Genomic DNA, 16,127 nt, shown 5'->3' on the forward strand with positions numbered 1-16,127 from the left:
TGGGAAGGGGTCGGTGTTGATGTGACACCTTTGCTAGAGACATGTGGAACATAGAGGCAGTCGCTCCCACCCCTCGTATATCTGAAGCAGAGTGCTGGGCCATTTTCTCTAGGCGCCTGGGGGAAGGGTACGGTGGTGTAGCTGCCTGCCTTGCAAATGGAGCAGCACGGGTTCGAATCTCTGTTGCCCGCCGTGTGCGGCCCCAGCCATTGCTGCCTGTGATGCTGACCAACCAAGTCCATGCCCCGCTGGGCCACAGCCAGGTGTATAAACCCCACAACAGACCTCGGCTCTGGCCAGCACCCCAACGAGAAAGATGGTCAAGGGGGCCAGAGAGGTAGTGTACTAGGTAGAGTGCTTACCTGCACGTGGCTGACCCTGGTTCGATCCCCAGCAACGCACATGTTCCTCAGAGCCCTGCCGGAAGTGATCCTTGCGCACAGAGCCTAGAGTAAGCCCTGATCTCGGCTAGATGTGACACGCCCAACACCCCCCCAAATTTAAATGATGATGTTCAGGGCTGGAGTGATAGCACAGCAGGTAGGGCACTTGTCTTGCATGTGGCTGACCCAGGTTTGATCCCCAGAACCTCATATGGTCCCCGGAGCCTACCAGGAGTGATCCCTGAGCACAGAGCCAGGAGCATGCTTCAGCAAGGTCAGGTGTGGCATAAAAATGAAAACGAGGGGCTGGAGCGATAGCACAGTGGGGAGGGCATTTGCCTTGCATGTGGTCGACTCGGGTTCGATTCCCAGCATCCCGTAGGGTCCCCCAAGCACTGCCAGGAGTAATTCCTGAGTGCAGAGGCAGGAATAACCCCTGTGCATCGCTAGCCGGGTGTGACCCAAAAAGCAAAAAAAAAAAAAAAGATGCTCAAGCGCCATGGCCAGAAAGTCCAGCCACCGCTGAGGGTGTGCGTGAGCACAGTGACCTGGACCAGCTCCACAACCATAAGGGGTGCAACTCAAGTAGCAGAGCCAGTGCCAGCGAGCCAAAAGAGCACAAGCCCTGGTGAGCACTGCAGCCCAGAGCTGCGAGCACTGTATCTGGATGTGTGAGTCCCAGCCAGCAGCACAGACAAAAATGTATGAGCACTAGAAAAGGGAGCCAGTACAAGGGGTTTTCCCCTCTGGAGCCGGAAGCTCAATTTCAAGTACCACGTGGTCCCTCAGCAACCAACGGGAAGCAGCTGTCCAGAACCATCAGCTGTCCGATCTCCCAAATAATAAGTACATTTTCATTCATGTTTGATGCAGTTACCAAAATATAGAGAGCAACCAGCGATGGGAGAGGTAGCCAGGGAGTCTGGGCATAGTTTCTTGCAGCCTCTACTGATGGATGGGGCTGTTTCCCCTGGCTTCCTAATGTCTGTAGCTTTTGTAACATCTGTAACTTGTATACTGTCATGGCTTGTGTATCATCTGTTACTTTTGTATCATTCTGTTTCTTTCTGGAGGTGGGCGTGGTCACATACACTGAGGCAGAGGTAGGAAGCAAAATGAATATTTCTTTAATTTATATATATATATATATATTGCTTTTTGGGTCACACCCGGCGATGCTCAGGGGTTACTCCTAACTCTGCACTCAGGAATCACCCCTGGCAGTGCTCAGGGGACCATATGGGATGCTGGGAATCGAACCCGGGTCGGTCGCGTGCAAGGCAAACGCCCTACCCGCTGTACTATCACTCCAGCCCCTCTTTAATTTATAAACAGCCTTACATGTCATTAAAAAGTCAGGCAGCCAGGGCTATAGCGAGAATTCAGCGGGTAGAGTGTTTGCCTTAAACGGGAAGCACCTTGTTCCACCCCCAGCATCCCATATGATGCCCCCGCCAGGAGTAGTTCCTGAGTGCAGAGTCAGGAGTAAACCCTGAGCACTGGTGGGTGAAGGTGCTTGCCTTGTATGCAGGTGACCCTAGTTGAGTCCCCAGTACCACAAATGGTCCTGGAACACGGCCAGGGAGGACTTCTGAGCATAGATCAGGAGCAGCCCCTGAAGCCCACTGGGTGTGACCCCAAACCTCTGCCCCACTGCCCCGCACCCAGATTAAAGACTTCTCAAGAGCAGGTGATAGGGCTGGAGCCATAGCACAGCAGGTAGGGCACTCGCTTGCATGCGGTCAATCTGGGTTTGAACCCTGGCACCACATGTGTGCCCCTGAGCTCGCCAGGAGTAATTCCTGAGTGCAGAGCCAGGTGTAGCCCAAAACCTAAAATTTAAAAGAAGAAGAGAGAGAAGGAGAGACAGACAGAGAGATAGACAGAGAGAGGAGAGACAGAAGCAGAGACAGAGAGACAGAGATGGAGACTGAGAGGGTGATAATCAGAGCTGACAGGAGCTTTGCACATGTAAATTTCTTTAATTAATTTCTTCCCTGACCACCTTATGAGGTGACCATCTCCTCTCCTTTACAGAGGGGCAAGCCCAAACACTGGGAAATGCAGCAATTGCTCCCAAAGCCACGAGCCTGAAAGTGACAAAGGTGAGATTTGAACCCGCAAAGTCGTATTTTTGTTTTGGGACACACTCAGTGCTCCTGTCAGTACAGGGGGTCTATGTGAAGCTGTCATTGAGTCATTCCCTGGTCCCTGAGTCCCCAAACTCCTTAAAAAAATGGGGGGAGGGGCTGGAGCTATAGCACAGTGGGTAGGGCGTTTGCCTTGCATGCGGTAGATCCAGGTTCTATTCCCAGCTTCCCATATGGTTCCCCAACCACCTCCAGGAGTAATTCCTGAATGCATGAACCAGGAGTAACCCCTGTGCACATCACTGTGTGTGACCCAAAAAGCAAAAAAAAAAAAACCAAAAAACAAAAAACAACGGGGGGGACGCACACCCAGAGTGCTCAGGGGTTACTCTGGGCTTTGTGCTCAGGGATCACACCTGGGGGACCATTTGTGATGCCTGGGATCAAACCCAGGCTGCCACGCGCAAAGCGAGGACCCCACCTGCTGTCCTGTCTCTCTGGCGCAGAACCCAGACTCTTAAGCCCTCCACCCCACACCCCGACAGAAACAGGGAAAGGACGTAGGCGCCCCAATCTCACTAAATATTCTGAATTGACCAGATTCAGAGATACGCATTTTTTTTTCTTTTGCATCCAGAGATCTCTGAAACCAGGCTGCATCTCAAAATCAGTGACACCTTAGAGTCCATGAAATCTGGTAAGAGAGGTGCAAAGTAAAACCACCTATCAGATGGGCAAAGAACACAATGCCTGGTGACACGCTGTTGGCAAGGGTGCAGGGAAACCAGCCTCTCAAAAGTGGGAGCGTTTAACTGGGCAGCTGTAGATGACCATTCATCATGAGTCATCAAAACATGACACAGAGGGGCTGGAGCGATAGCACGTGGGCAGGGCATTTGCCGTGCATGTGGTTAACCCGGGTTCGATTCCCAGCATCCCTTATGGTCCCCTGAGCACCGCCAGGAATAATTCCTGAGTGCATGAGCCAGGAATAACCCCTGTGCATCGCTGGGTGTGACCCAAAAAAGAAAACAAAACAAAACAAAAAAAAACATGACACAGGAGGCCGGATGACTCCATGGCCAAGTGCCCGCTTTGCAAGCTTGAGGCTGTGCGTCCAAGCCCTGACCCCAACCACATGTGGCAAGTACCATCCTGGCAATTTGCTTTCTGTGACCTCAGCACCACTGGCCGTTTCCCAAGGCTCTACAGCAGATCTGTGTGTGCAGTGCAATTGGAAGGGGTGCCAGCCCCTCGCAGCACCATCGCCTGGAGTGTGCCCCCCCAGCCTGTGTACAGGCACCACTAAAGTGTGAATGCCTTAGCCAGCTGTGTGGCCTGTGAACCACAAGCAGGTGTGGTGCAGCCCCCGTCTTAGAGCCTCATGGCGGGGAGGGAAGGAAATACTCCTGCTGAGCACGCCCAGGAAATGACCCCCAAGGCTTCTGGCCCTTCAGAGCAGAGCCGGAAGCTCTCGAAGGCAGGTGCTAAGGGCCAGACTGACAGCTCCTTATTTGTATTTATTTATTTATTTATTTTTGCTTTCTGGGTCACACCTGGCGATGCTCAGGGGTTACTCCTGGCTCTGCACTCAGGAATTACTCCTGGCGGTGCTTGGGGGACCCTATGGGATGCTGGAAATCGAACCCGGGTCGGCAGAGTGCAAGGCAAACGCCCTCCCCACTGTGCTATCGCTCCAGCCCCTGAGACAGACAGCTCTTTAAGCTCGGCAGGTGATGTGGTGTCTCAAGTCTGCAACCCCAGGAGAGAAGCGAACAGAGGCCTGCCGGGTGCCAGAAGGACTGGCTGGCTGATGCTGAAATTAAGTTTTGTGTTAAGAAATCATCTATTTCCGGGGCTGGAGCGATAGCACAGCGGGTAGGGCGTTTGCCTTGCACGCGGCCGACCCGGGTTCGATTCCCAGCATCCCATATGGTCCCCTGAGCACCGCCAGGGGTAATTCCTGAGTGCAGAGCCAGGAGTAACCCCTGTGTATCGCCGGGTGTGACCCAAAAAGTAAAAAAAAAAAAAAAAAAATCATCTATTTCCCTCCCATCCGTTAAAAAAAAATGCTGGGGGAGGGGGTGCTGGAGCCATAGTACAGCAGGGTAGAGTGTTAGCCTTGCACTCAGCTGACCCAGGTTAAATCCCTGGCATCCCATATGGTCCCCCAAGCACTGCCAGGAGTAATTCCCGAGTGCAGAGCCAGGAGTAACCCCTGAGCATCGCTGGGTGTGACCAAAAAAGAAAAAAAAAAAAGCCAGAGCAAATAGGGTATTTATCTTGTACACAGCTGACCTGGGTTTGATCTCTGGCATTATATATGGTTATCTGAGCACTGTCAGGAGTGATTCCTGAGTGCCGAGCCAGGAGTAACCCCTGAGCACTGATGGGTGTGACTCCCCACCAAAAAGAAAACAAGAAAAAAATGCTCATGAGGGCTGCAGAGATCATACAGTGATTAAGGTCCAAGGCTCACCTGTGGTCCACCCAGGTTTAATCCCTGGCAACAGTATGATCCCCGAAGCACCACCAGGAGTGACCTCTGAGCACCGTGAGGTGTGGCTCCCCCAAAAACGCTTATGAGGCCAGAGGAGAACAGACAGGCCGGATTGGCTGCACTCAGCAGAACCCTTCTGCTTGGGGCAGCTTCTTCCTCTCTTGTTTGTTTGGGGCCACACCTGGGGGTACTTAGGGCTTAGTCCTGGCACTCAGGTGGTACTCAGGAATCACTCCTGGTGGTGTGCCGGGGACCACTTGGGAAACTGGGAATCGAACCCGAGGGTTGACCCTGTGCAAGGCAAGAGCCCTTCGCTGGACTCTCTCCAGCCCCGGGGATTGTGGATTCTTGTGCGCACGTGTTTGTGCGTGTGTGTGTGTGTGTGTGTGTGTGTGTTGCTCAAGGTTGAACCCAGGTACTCATGCAAGGCATGTGTTCGACGGCTGAGCTGAACCCCCACCCCTGGGTGCTGTTGAGAGGTCAGGAGGGGGGCGCAGAGGGTGGGAGCGCAGGCTTCACAGGCACCACCTGGTCCCCTGAGCACTGTGGGTGTGCTCCGCCCCCCTGAAAACAAAGGAGCTGGGAGGTTTTGGGGTTCTCTAAAGAGACGGGGTTCCATTGAAGGCAGTGCCCTGTCCTGACTCCTGGAGAGTGAGCAGAGGGGTACAGGTGTCTGCCTGCACCACTCCTGCCACCAGGTAGCAGCACCGGGTCACCTGGCCTGGGTTCCTGGCAAGGCAGTGGGCAGGAGGGCGGAAATGAGCAGGCCTGTAGCCGGCACTCGGAAACCCAGATTTCTGGTGCCTCTGACTTGTGTTGGCGGGAACGTGTCTCATCCACTGCAGGTGGGAATGTTGTCTGTTCACCCCAGGGAAAGCAGGATGACGAGTTCTCGGAGAAGAATAGAGCTGCCATCCAGCCCTGCTACGCCTCTCCTCGGGATCTACCCCCGCGACACGAAAGCATTCCTTGGAAAGGACAGATGTTGGGGCTGGAGCCATAGCACAGCGGGGAGGGCGTTTGCCTTGCACGCGGCCAACCTGGGTTCAATTCCCAGCATCCCATAGGGTCCCCTGAGCACTGCCAGGAGTGACTCCTGAGTGCAGAGCCAGGAATAACCCTCGTACATCACTGGCTGTGACCCAAAAAGCAAAAAAAAAAAAAAAAAGGAAAGGACATATGTAGACTTTTATATACAGCAGCAGAGTACAATAGCCATGCAATGGTGGGATCAACTCAGGCATCCTCCTCCTCCTCCTCCTCATTTCTCCCTCTCCCTCTCTCTCTCCCCTCCCCCTCCCCCTGCATCTCTCCCTCCTTCTCCTCCTCCCCCTCCCCCTCCCATCCCCCTCCCCCTCCTCCTCCTCCTCCTCCTCCTCCTCCTCCTCCTCCTCCTCCTCCTCCTCCTCCTCCTCCTCCTCCTCCTCCTCCTCCTCCTCCTCCTTCTTCTTCTTCTTCTTCTTCTTCTTCTTCTTCTTCTTCTTCTTCTTCTTCTTCTTCTTCTTCTTCAATTTTGGGCTACACTCAGCAATGTTCAGGGGTCATTCCTGGCTCTACACTCAGGAATTACTCCTGGCCATGCTCAGGGGACCCTATGGGATGCCAGAGATCATAACCAGGTCGGCCATGTGCAAGGTCATCGCCCTACCTGCTGTGTATCTATCGTGTCCTTCATTGCATCTTAGATGGAATTGGAGGATATTGTGTCAAGTGAAGTTAGAAGGATGGATACTGGATGATCTCACTTATCTCTGGTATTTAGAATAATAGGACAGAGGAATGCAAGTGGGATACGTAGATTACCCTCAACCCTAGAGTACAGAAATGAGGATGGGGAGGAAAGAAATCAAGGTGCTGGGAATAAGAGGAGGCAAATGGGAGGTAATAAGCAGGACAGTGGTACAATGGTGGTAGAGAGATAAAGTCCTGGTGTGTATCTAACCCACAGAGCCAGGAGCTGGAGAGACATTACAGTGAGTAGGGCACTTGCCTTGCATGCAGCCGACTCAGGTTCAGTCCCCAGCACCCCATATAGTCCCCCGAGCCCTGCCAGAAGTAATCCCTGAGTGCAGAGCCATGAGTAAGCCCTGAGTGGCACTGGGTGTGGATCCCCACCTCTCCCCAAACAAAATAAACCGCAGAGCCAGCAACTCTGTAAGCCTGAGTCCCAAACTACAGACAGCACCGTGGGTAGGGCGCTTGCCTTGCATGCACTGACCTGGTTCTGATCCCCAGCATCCCAAACTTTAACTTGTGTCCATTAAAGAGGCAGGATGGGGGAAAGGGGGTTGAGAGGAAACCTGGGGATGTCGGTGGAGGAAAATGATGCTGGAGACGGCATCAGTGTCCTGAACATTGTAGGCCTACAATGCCTGAAACGCTGTCAGGAACAATTTTGTAAATCACGGTATTTAAAAACGAAACAAAACACCATCAACTGAACAATAACGACCACCACCCCCTGAGCTGATGTGCAAGCAGGCACCCCCAGGGCCCTCAGCATCAGCTGCTCCTGTGTCCTGCTGTGCTGTTGGGTTCTCAGACTCTCAGACTGGCAGCTCTCCCTGGACACCGGCTTCCTCAGCTTCTAGCCACCTGCAGGGACCTCAGTGCACGACAGAGGACTCACTGTGTCAGCCTTCCCGCCTGCCAACGAGAGTGAGCATTGTCCGCTGGCACCCGAGACCAGAGCTCTCCGAGGAGACAGTTGTACGGCATGGCACGGCCCTCGTGGACCTCTGCTTGCAGCAACCCCAGCTCACAGGGCCCGGGATCTGAGGGGACTTCCCAGCCTCTGGGGCACAGGGGCAGCGAGACTCTGGGTGCGAGGCTCTGCCTTATCATCTGGGACATCTCCCCAAGCCCCTGCAACTGACAGATTGCAGGCCCTGGAAATTCCGGTGGGTCTGGGAACAGGAAGTTCAACCCAGTGCCCCCAAGGTTGCACATGAGGCCACTTTGGTAGAGTATAGCTGCCTACCCCTTCCTCAGCGGACTTAGTGATGGTTTTAGGGTGCTAGGGATGAAACCCGGGCCTCATCTGGGCAAAGCATGAGCTCTATCATTGAGCTACACAGTCTTCTTTTGAGAATCTTTCTTGGGTGTGAGATCATGGGGCTGTGTATGGGGGTTTGACAAGGGGACAAGGATGTTGGTCCCCTGCAACTGGAGGCAGAGGCTGTTCAGGACAATAAAACCCCTCCCTCCACCCTGATTGGCTCAGGCAGAGACACATGACTCAATTCAGGCCAATGAGCGCCTGCCCTGGGTTTAGCCACAGCGCAGACTTGCCACTGACCTTGCTGTGATTGGCTCAGACAGAGACACATGACTCAATCCGGACCAATGAGCACCTGCCCCAGGTTGAGCCACAACGCTTGCACTTGCCACCCAACTTGCTGAGCTGGTCCAATGGCAAGTCTCCACTCAGTGGAACAGAGTTCAGCAGTGAGTCACGTTTAAGTCCTGGGGTACTGCCACGCCTTGTCAGAACCACTGCTGCACTTTTCAGTTGAATAAGCAAATCATTATTTTAGCTATCAACCTTTCTTTGGTGTTTGGGCAAAACCCGGTGTTGCTCAGGACTTACTACTGGCTTTGGGTTCAGGGGTCACTCCTAGTAGGGCTCAGGGGACCACACGGGATGCCGTAGGTCAAACCTCATCAGCTGCGTGCAAGGCAAGCGCCTCCCCCTGTACTATCTGACTTTTTAACTTTTCTCTGTTAGACTTGAGTCGTGTGTGTGTGTGTGTGTGTGTGTGTGTGTGTGTGTGTGTGCGCGTGCGCGCGCGCTCTCAGAGCTTACTCCTGGTTCTGCATTTAGGGATGACTCCTGGCGAGAAGAGGAACCAGATGGTTGCCAGGAATTGAACCTGGGTGGACCACATGTAAGTCAAGTGCTTTACCCACTATACTGTCACTTTGGTCTCACTTTAGTCATAATTAATGGCTTTAACCTCCCTTTTGCATTCCTTAGTCACAGACAAAAAGTCTAATGGCACGCAAACTGTCAGAAAATTCTAAATAACCTCTCCCTCCTCACCCCACAACACACTTTGATCACATTTTTTAAGTGTCTGAGAATTGGATGGAGCTCAGTGGTAGGGTATTTGCTTCACAATTATGATGCCCTGGGTTCTATCCCCGGCAGCAAATGTATGATGAAATGTATCTGGGCCCTGGGAGATAATGCAGTGGGCAGAGTGCTTACCTAGCACGCACCTGACCTAGATTTCATTTCCCGGAATCCCGCTCCCCTGAGCCCGCCCCCCAGGAACGATCCCCGAACAGAGTCAGAAATAAGCCCTGAACACAGTTGGGTGTGGTTTCCTAAAAAAATAAATGCAGTATTTATCTGTAGTTGTACTAAAGAGACTTGTAATTTTTTGTTTTGTTTTGTTTTTTGCCTTTTGGGTCACACCTAGTGATGCTCAGGGGTTACTCGGGGCTCTGTGCTCAAGCATTATAACTGTTGGGACTTGGGGGATCACATGGGATATCGGGGATCAAACCCTGGTTGGCTGTGTGTGAGGCAAACACCCTACCCGCTGTACTATCGCTCTGGCCCAACTTTTGTCATTTCTGATCAATAGGCTGACTCCCTTCTCGGCCCAATCTTGGAGAAACTAGCCCCAGCTGGTTATTAAAATGCTGTTGGGTTCACGGCTGAATCCCAGTGCCTGGCTGCTGTATAACTGCAATGCATTTATTCATTAAGAATAAATGAACAGGGGCTGGAGCAATAGCACAGCAGGTAGGGCGTTTGCCTTGCACGCGGCCGACCCGGGTTCGATTCCCAGCATCCCACATGGTCCCCTGAGCACCGCCAGGGGTAATTCCTGAGTGCAGAGCCAGGAGCAACCCCTGTGCATCGCCGGGTGTGACCCAAAAAGAAAAAAAAAAAAGAATAAATGAACAGGGGCTGGAGCAATAGCACAGCAGGTAGGGCGTTTGCCTTGCACGTGGCCGACCCGGGTTCTAATCCCAGCATCCCATATGGTCCCCTGAGCACCACCAAGGGTAATTCCTGAGTGAAGAGCCAGGAGTAACCGGCTGTGCATCACCGGGTGTGACCCAAAAACCAAAAAAAAAAAAAAAAAAAGAACAAGGGGGCTGGAGCAATAGCACAGCGGGGAGAGCGTTTGCCTTGCATGCGGCTGACCTGGGTTCTATTCCCAGCATCCTATATGGTCCCCTGAGCACCGCCAGGGGTAATTCCTGAGTGCAGAGCCAGGAGTAACCCCTGTGCATCGCCAGGTGTGACCCAAAAAAAAAGAAAAAGAAATAAATGAACAAGATACTCATTTGTGTAAGACACCCAGTATCTCCCACTTGCTTCCCACCCATCAATTCATCAATTTCTAGCACCCCCCTTTTCCCCACCTCACCCCCACTTCCCCTTGCCTATTCCTGTTTAGCCACACTGCGTGCTAACCCCTTACCCATCCACCCCCAGTTTGTTCCTGCCTCAGGGCCTTGGTACTTGCTCTTCCTGCAGGAAGCCTCCTTCCCCCAGTTGGCTCTAACCTCTCCTCCTGAGCTCGCCACTAAGCACCACCTCCTCGGAGAAGCCCTCCCGGATCACCCCCGCACAGTGGCCGCTTGCTGCTTTCCATGCGGCTTGGCCCCATTTGATTTCCTTTACAAATCACCACCTGGATGCCAATGTGCATTTATTGATGTTTATTGTCCCCAGTAGGTCAACTCTGCAGGGGAAAGTCCTCATTTATTTGTTCATTGCTGCACCCCCATGTCCAGGCTGGGGCCTGGCAAACACCAGGCACCAAGAAACATTTGCCGAAGAGAAACTCGTGACTCGAGCGTGGCCTTCATTATGGCTCCAACATCATGATCTCTGCCTGCTGGGTGTCTCCAGGACGTGGGCCCCTCCGGAAGTGCGTGGAGCGGATTCCTTGGGGCTGGTCTCAGGCAACAGAGCCCCCATCCTGGAGGTGGGGCTGGGGAAAGGGGGGTGCGGGGCGGGGCCTGCTCTCCACCAGGCTGGAAATCCTCCCGCCACCTCCCGAACAGGAAATGCCAGGCAGCCGGTTGAAGTAGACTCTTGCTGCTTTGTTATAAATATATTATGTACATCCGAAACATGACATTAAAATATTACTCCGTTACAGAAAAGATATTAAGGCTTTCTATTATTTACATTAAGCAAGCACCTTTAAAAAAAAAAAAAACCAACCAAAACAATAACAAAAAAAAAAAAAAGCGCCCGCTTGCTTCTCTGACTGACGCCTGGAGCCGGGTGTGTCTCCTGGAAAATGACCAGGACCCTCAGCGAGGACAGTGGCCAGGTGCGGTCCTCTGACCGGAAGCATCGGACACAGGGCGAGGCGTGGACGGGGAGCGTGACCTGTCCTCAGACCCTGGAGGTCAGGCTAGGCTGAAGGCTGGGGGCAGGGGTGGTCAGGGGCGGTCTGCCCAGCCTGGGGGTCAGTCTGCAGGGCTCCTCGGGCTCCTTGGGGAAGCCCTAGACCAACTGTGGCCAGGCGCGGAGGGACAAGACCCCACGACTCCAGCACCTCTGCCGAGAGACAGCGCGATAAGGAGTGCTGTGATTAGTGGGCGCCTCCCCTCTTCCCCGGAGTGTGGCTGGCAGGCAGGGGTGGGGGGAAGGGGGTCCTGTTTCTGCAGTCCTGCTTGGCAGACAGAGGGGCTCAGGTGTCTGGGGAGGGGTCAAAGAAAAAAAAATGATTTTTTTTTTTTTAAAAAAAGGACATGAAAAAAATCAGTGGCTCAAGTATTCTGTGTCACGTGTGGGCTGGGGGCGCCCGGGCCCGGCCCAGGGGTGGCCTCTCCACCTCGAGAGGTCAGTGTGACGAGGCTGGGATTTGGCAGATGGCTTTGGTTCAGGGTAGGGGGGGCGGGCAGAGGTCCGGGGGAAGGTTGGCAAAGACGCGGCGGCTCGGAGCGGCTATTTGATCTTTTGAGCCCATTTCATGTCGTCGGCCCGGGGCTTCTCGCCCGTCAGGGCCTGGATGATGTCCTCCAGACGGCGCCAGAAGCCCAGCCTCTCCAGAGGGTAGTTGAGCCAGCCTGCAGCGGGGACAGGGGGCGCGGGGCTGAGCGGGAGGGAGGAAGCGGGGCCCACGGCGGCCGGGAGGGACCAGGGCTGCCCGTAAGGACAGAGGGTCCCCACCCTGGCCTCGGGGACCCCCCTCATGTGTCTTCACCCCCCACTCAGTTGCCTTTTTGGTGCGGGGCCACCCCTGGCAGTGGTCCGGGCTGACTCCTGGCTCAGGACTCAGGGAGCACTCCTGGTGGAGCTCAGGGATGGAACCTGGCCCGGCCGCATGCAAGGCAAGTGCCCTCCCCACCGCATTCCCGCTCCGGCCTCAGCTTCTTATTCAACCTACCTTGTTGGGGACCGAACCCAGGGCCTCACGTGCAAGATAGGTGCCCTAGGGGCTGCACCCCAGCTCCAGCCCCCACAGCTTCTATTTTTCTTTTTCTTTTTGGGTCCCACCCGGTGATGCTCAGGGGTTACTCCTGGCTCTGCACTCAGGAATTACTCCTGGTGGTGCTTGGGGGACCCTATGGGATGCTGGGAATCGAACCCGGGTCGGCTGTGTGCAAGGCAAAGGCCATCCCCGCTGGACTATCGCTCCAGCCCCCACCCCGACAGCACCTATTTCTGCCTGCTGCGTGTGCCACTGTAGTGGCGGCACGTGCCAGCGGCAGGGCGGGCGTGGTGCCACACAGGGCTTCGCTCTACGCTCAGAGCTGGGGCTCCACAGACGCTGCCTGGGGGCCGGGGGGGACATTCGCCGGCGTCGTGCCAGCTGCCCCGACCCCAGTGGGCGCCTCAGAGGCCATCCCGGGTGGGCGAGGCTGGTGCTGCGGGGAGGCCTGGGCAGGGTCCCCCTCCCCACGCACCTGTGGTGATGCAGAAGTAGGTTTCGTGGGGGGAGACGTGGTGGATGCGATGGTGTTTCCGAGGCAGGATGATGTGCCAGTCCTGCAGGAGGGTGACCCAGCGCGGCAGCCCGAAGTACGTGTGGGACCACTTGTGGATCTGGTTGGTGAAGGTGCCGAAGATGATCAGGCAGAAGACGAAGCACTCCCAGGGGTACCGCTGCTCCAGCGCTTCTGCACGGTGAGGAGGGGGGAGAGGGGGCCCACACGGCCGTCACGTGGGGTGGGGGGCCTGCCTCTTGGCTCAGGGCAGCGCCCCCCGCCCTCGGGGCCCTGGCTGCACCCCTTTCCGTCATCAGGGAAGGGATGACCCGGAAGTGATAGCTAAGGAGCCGGCTCGGGGTCAAGCTGGGCCCAGAGATGTGGAGCTGGCCCAGTGTGGTCAGCCTTCACCAGCTCAACTTCCTCTTGAGACAGGAGTCCGTCTGCGTCCTGGTTCCCGAGGAGAACCTGAGTCAGGGGTTCCCCGGGCCTGTGGTTTCCGGGTTTCGGGGGGTGGGGGGGCGGGCCCGGGGGTGAGAAAGCGGGGGGCAGGTCTCCAGGAAGAACAAACAGCGGGGGGAGCCCTGGGCCTGAAGGCGCGACACTGTCCCAGCAGCCAGGGCTGCAGGGCTGCATGCCCCACGTGCCCGGCAGAGTTGCTCATGTGCCAGGCAGGCTGGGTGCAGCCAGCGGGAGTCCTGGGGGGCCGGGCAGGGACACCCCAACCCTGCTCTGGGCCCGTGGCGGCGGGGATGGGCAGTCGGCTGGCTGGGCCAGACGGAGCACGAGAAGCAGGAAGTGCAGATGAGGCCAACACCCAACTCTACCAGCAACTTCACTTGTGTGACGGCAGGAACTGAAGCCAGGGCCTCATGCATGTGACACTCACCCATGACACTGAGCACAGCCCTGCTGGCAGTGACAAAGCCAGGAGGGACACACACACACACACACCCCTCTACACCACTGAGCACAGCTCTGCCCTGCAGCAGTGACTAAGACAGGAGGAAGGAACACACACACACACACACACACACACACACACACACACACACACCCCTCTACACCACTGAGCACAGCTCTGCCCTGCAGCAGTGACTAAGACAGGAGGAAGGAACACACACACACACACACACACACACACACACACATACACACACACCCTCTACACTGAGCACAGCCCTGCCAGCAGTGACTAAAACACACACACTCATATACACCCCTCTACACTGAGCACAGTCCTGCCTACAGTGACTAAATCCGGAGGGACACACACACGTGTATACACACATGCATACACAAACATACATACATACATACATTCACACACCCACTACCCTGAACACAGCCCTGCCTGCAGTGTGTAAGCCAGGAAGGACACCCCCTCCCCCCCACACGCATATACACATCATCAAATATGAACAGATTCACACCTGCACATTCCCACACAGACATGCAGACATGCACGCGCACGCGCGCGCGCGCGCACACACACACACACACACACACACACACACACACACACACACACAGCACTCCCCTTCCCCCACCCCGGCCCTATTCCCCGGGAGGGGGAGGGGCGGCAAACCCGCTGACGCTCACCCGTGGGCTGGGTGCGGAACGTGTAGGCCATGTTCAGCAGTGGTACCAGCGTCACCAGGCAGTTGTCCCCGTTGGTCTCGATGAAGTCGTGCCGGGTGATGGCCGTGGGGTCAATGTGATGCTCCCGGAAGGGCCTGATGAACGCCTGGGGGTGGCCAAGCAGTCAGGGCAGGGACCTCGGGCCGTCCCTAGACGCCCTGGGCCCATCGCCCCACGCAGGGCAGGGGGAAGTGCTCACGGGAACAGGCCTCAGCTCCCTCCGAGGGCGCGAGGCCCCGGGGCCCTGGGACTGACAGTGCCGGGAAGGGCGAACCGTCATGCCCTACTGGGGGGCGCAGAGCACTGGCCTCGCGGGAGCCCCCAGCACCAAGGACACACCGAGAGACTGAATCGCAAGCATTTTGGGAGCCAGGGACAGAACTCTGAGGGCAAGTGAGCACGTGCCCCGCCCGCCACACCGCACTGGCCCCGGGACCGCCCGGTGTAGGAGGGGGGTGGGGGGGGACGCGAGCATATGAATGGGACCGTGTGAACCCGGCCTGGCCAATCAGAACACCAGCCCGTCCGCGTGAGCACAGTGACTGGCTGTAGGTCGGTCACGTGACCCGAGCCAGGCCAACGGGAAAGACCCTGGCCAATCAGAACAACAGCCCGTCTGCGCGAGCAGTGACTGGCTCCGGGGAAGTCACGTGACCCGAACCAAGCCAATGGGAAAGAGCCCTGCCTCCCCAGCCTTAAGCGCTGGACCCCTGGGAAATGCAGGTCCTCTTTCGCTGAGGGTACTGGGCTGTGTCCACCTTGGGCATCACCCCCGGGTGACAACCCGCGGAAGAGAGATGGGGTCTGAAGGAGAGGCCAGATTGGAGCCTTCTGCGCCTGCATCTGGCTCTACTTCGGGCATCTTCCGGGACAGGGGTCAGTGGCTTTTATTTGGCCCAGCTGATCTGCATGAGGTTCCCTGTCGTCAACCCGGAAGTCGGATGCACAGCCAAGGTTCGTTCAAAAGGCTGGAGCGATAGTACAGCGGGTCAGGCATCTGCCTTGCATACAGCTGACCCTGAGTTCAATCCCCGGCATCCCATATGGGTCCCCCAAGCACGGCCAGGAGTAATTCCTGAGTGCAGAGCCAGGAGGAACCCCTGAACATTGCTGGGTATGACCCAAAAAGACCCACCCCCCCAAAAAAAAAAGGTTTAAGTTAGGAGATGGTGAGGTGCACAGGACAGGACGTGGCCCCCAGACTCCAGGGGTCCAGAGAGGTGGGCAGAGATCCAGAGCCTCTCCGTCCTGTGCCTCGTGCCCTGGCGTCCAGTGGGGAAGGTATGTGGGGGTCAGACTGGCCTGAGGTTTCCCGGTTCTGAGCGAAGCAGAGCTCGGAGAGGGCAGGGATGGCGGTGGCGGTCAGCGTACTCACCTTCCCCACGATGGGCAGCTCCACAGACCCCCAGGTGTCGGCCCCCCAGTGCACCAGGCCAGACAGGAAGTCAGCGATGAGAGCCCCTGCAACTGTGAGAAAGAGGCGGTGAGCAGGAGGGGGACCCAGCGCCCCTCCCCCGCCAGGAGCCACACAGTCCTTCCACCCTGGCCGGTCCCGGAGGGGTGGTGTGCCCCTTTCCTGTGTCGAGTGGGCCCCCTCGACACAGG

At 56.1% G+C, this 16,127-nt stretch overlaps 1 protein-coding gene and 1 pseudogene across 1 annotated transcript in view; one reads left to right on the forward strand and one right to left on the reverse strand.

Moving 5' to 3' along the window:
• The window catches only part of LOC129404998 (U1 small nuclear ribonucleoprotein C-like), a 16,831-nt pseudogene extending 6,025 nt beyond the window's left edge, over window positions 1-10,806 (forward strand).
• The window catches only part of PEDS1 (plasmanylethanolamine desaturase 1), a 17,814-nt gene continuing 12,327 nt past the window's right edge, over window positions 10,641-16,127 (reverse strand). Inside the window, exons 3-6 of the mRNA XM_055137839.1 lie at window positions 15,898-15,989; window positions 14,484-14,628; window positions 12,861-13,073; window positions 10,641-12,020 (exon numbers count right to left, since the gene is read on the reverse strand). Coding sequence (XP_054993814.1) covers window positions 11,899-12,020; window positions 12,861-13,073; window positions 14,484-14,628; window positions 15,898-15,989 — 572 coding nt within the window. The 3' untranslated portion in view covers window positions 10,641-11,898. The remainder of the gene's footprint in view (window positions 12,021-12,860; window positions 13,074-14,483; window positions 14,629-15,897; window positions 15,990-16,127) is intronic.

Source organism: Sorex araneus, chromosome 5 (assembly GCF_027595985.1).
Source record: "Sorex araneus isolate mSorAra2 chromosome 5, mSorAra2.pri, whole genome shotgun sequence".
NCBI classification, from domain to species: Eukaryota; Metazoa; Chordata; class Mammalia; order Eulipotyphla; family Soricidae; genus Sorex; species Sorex araneus.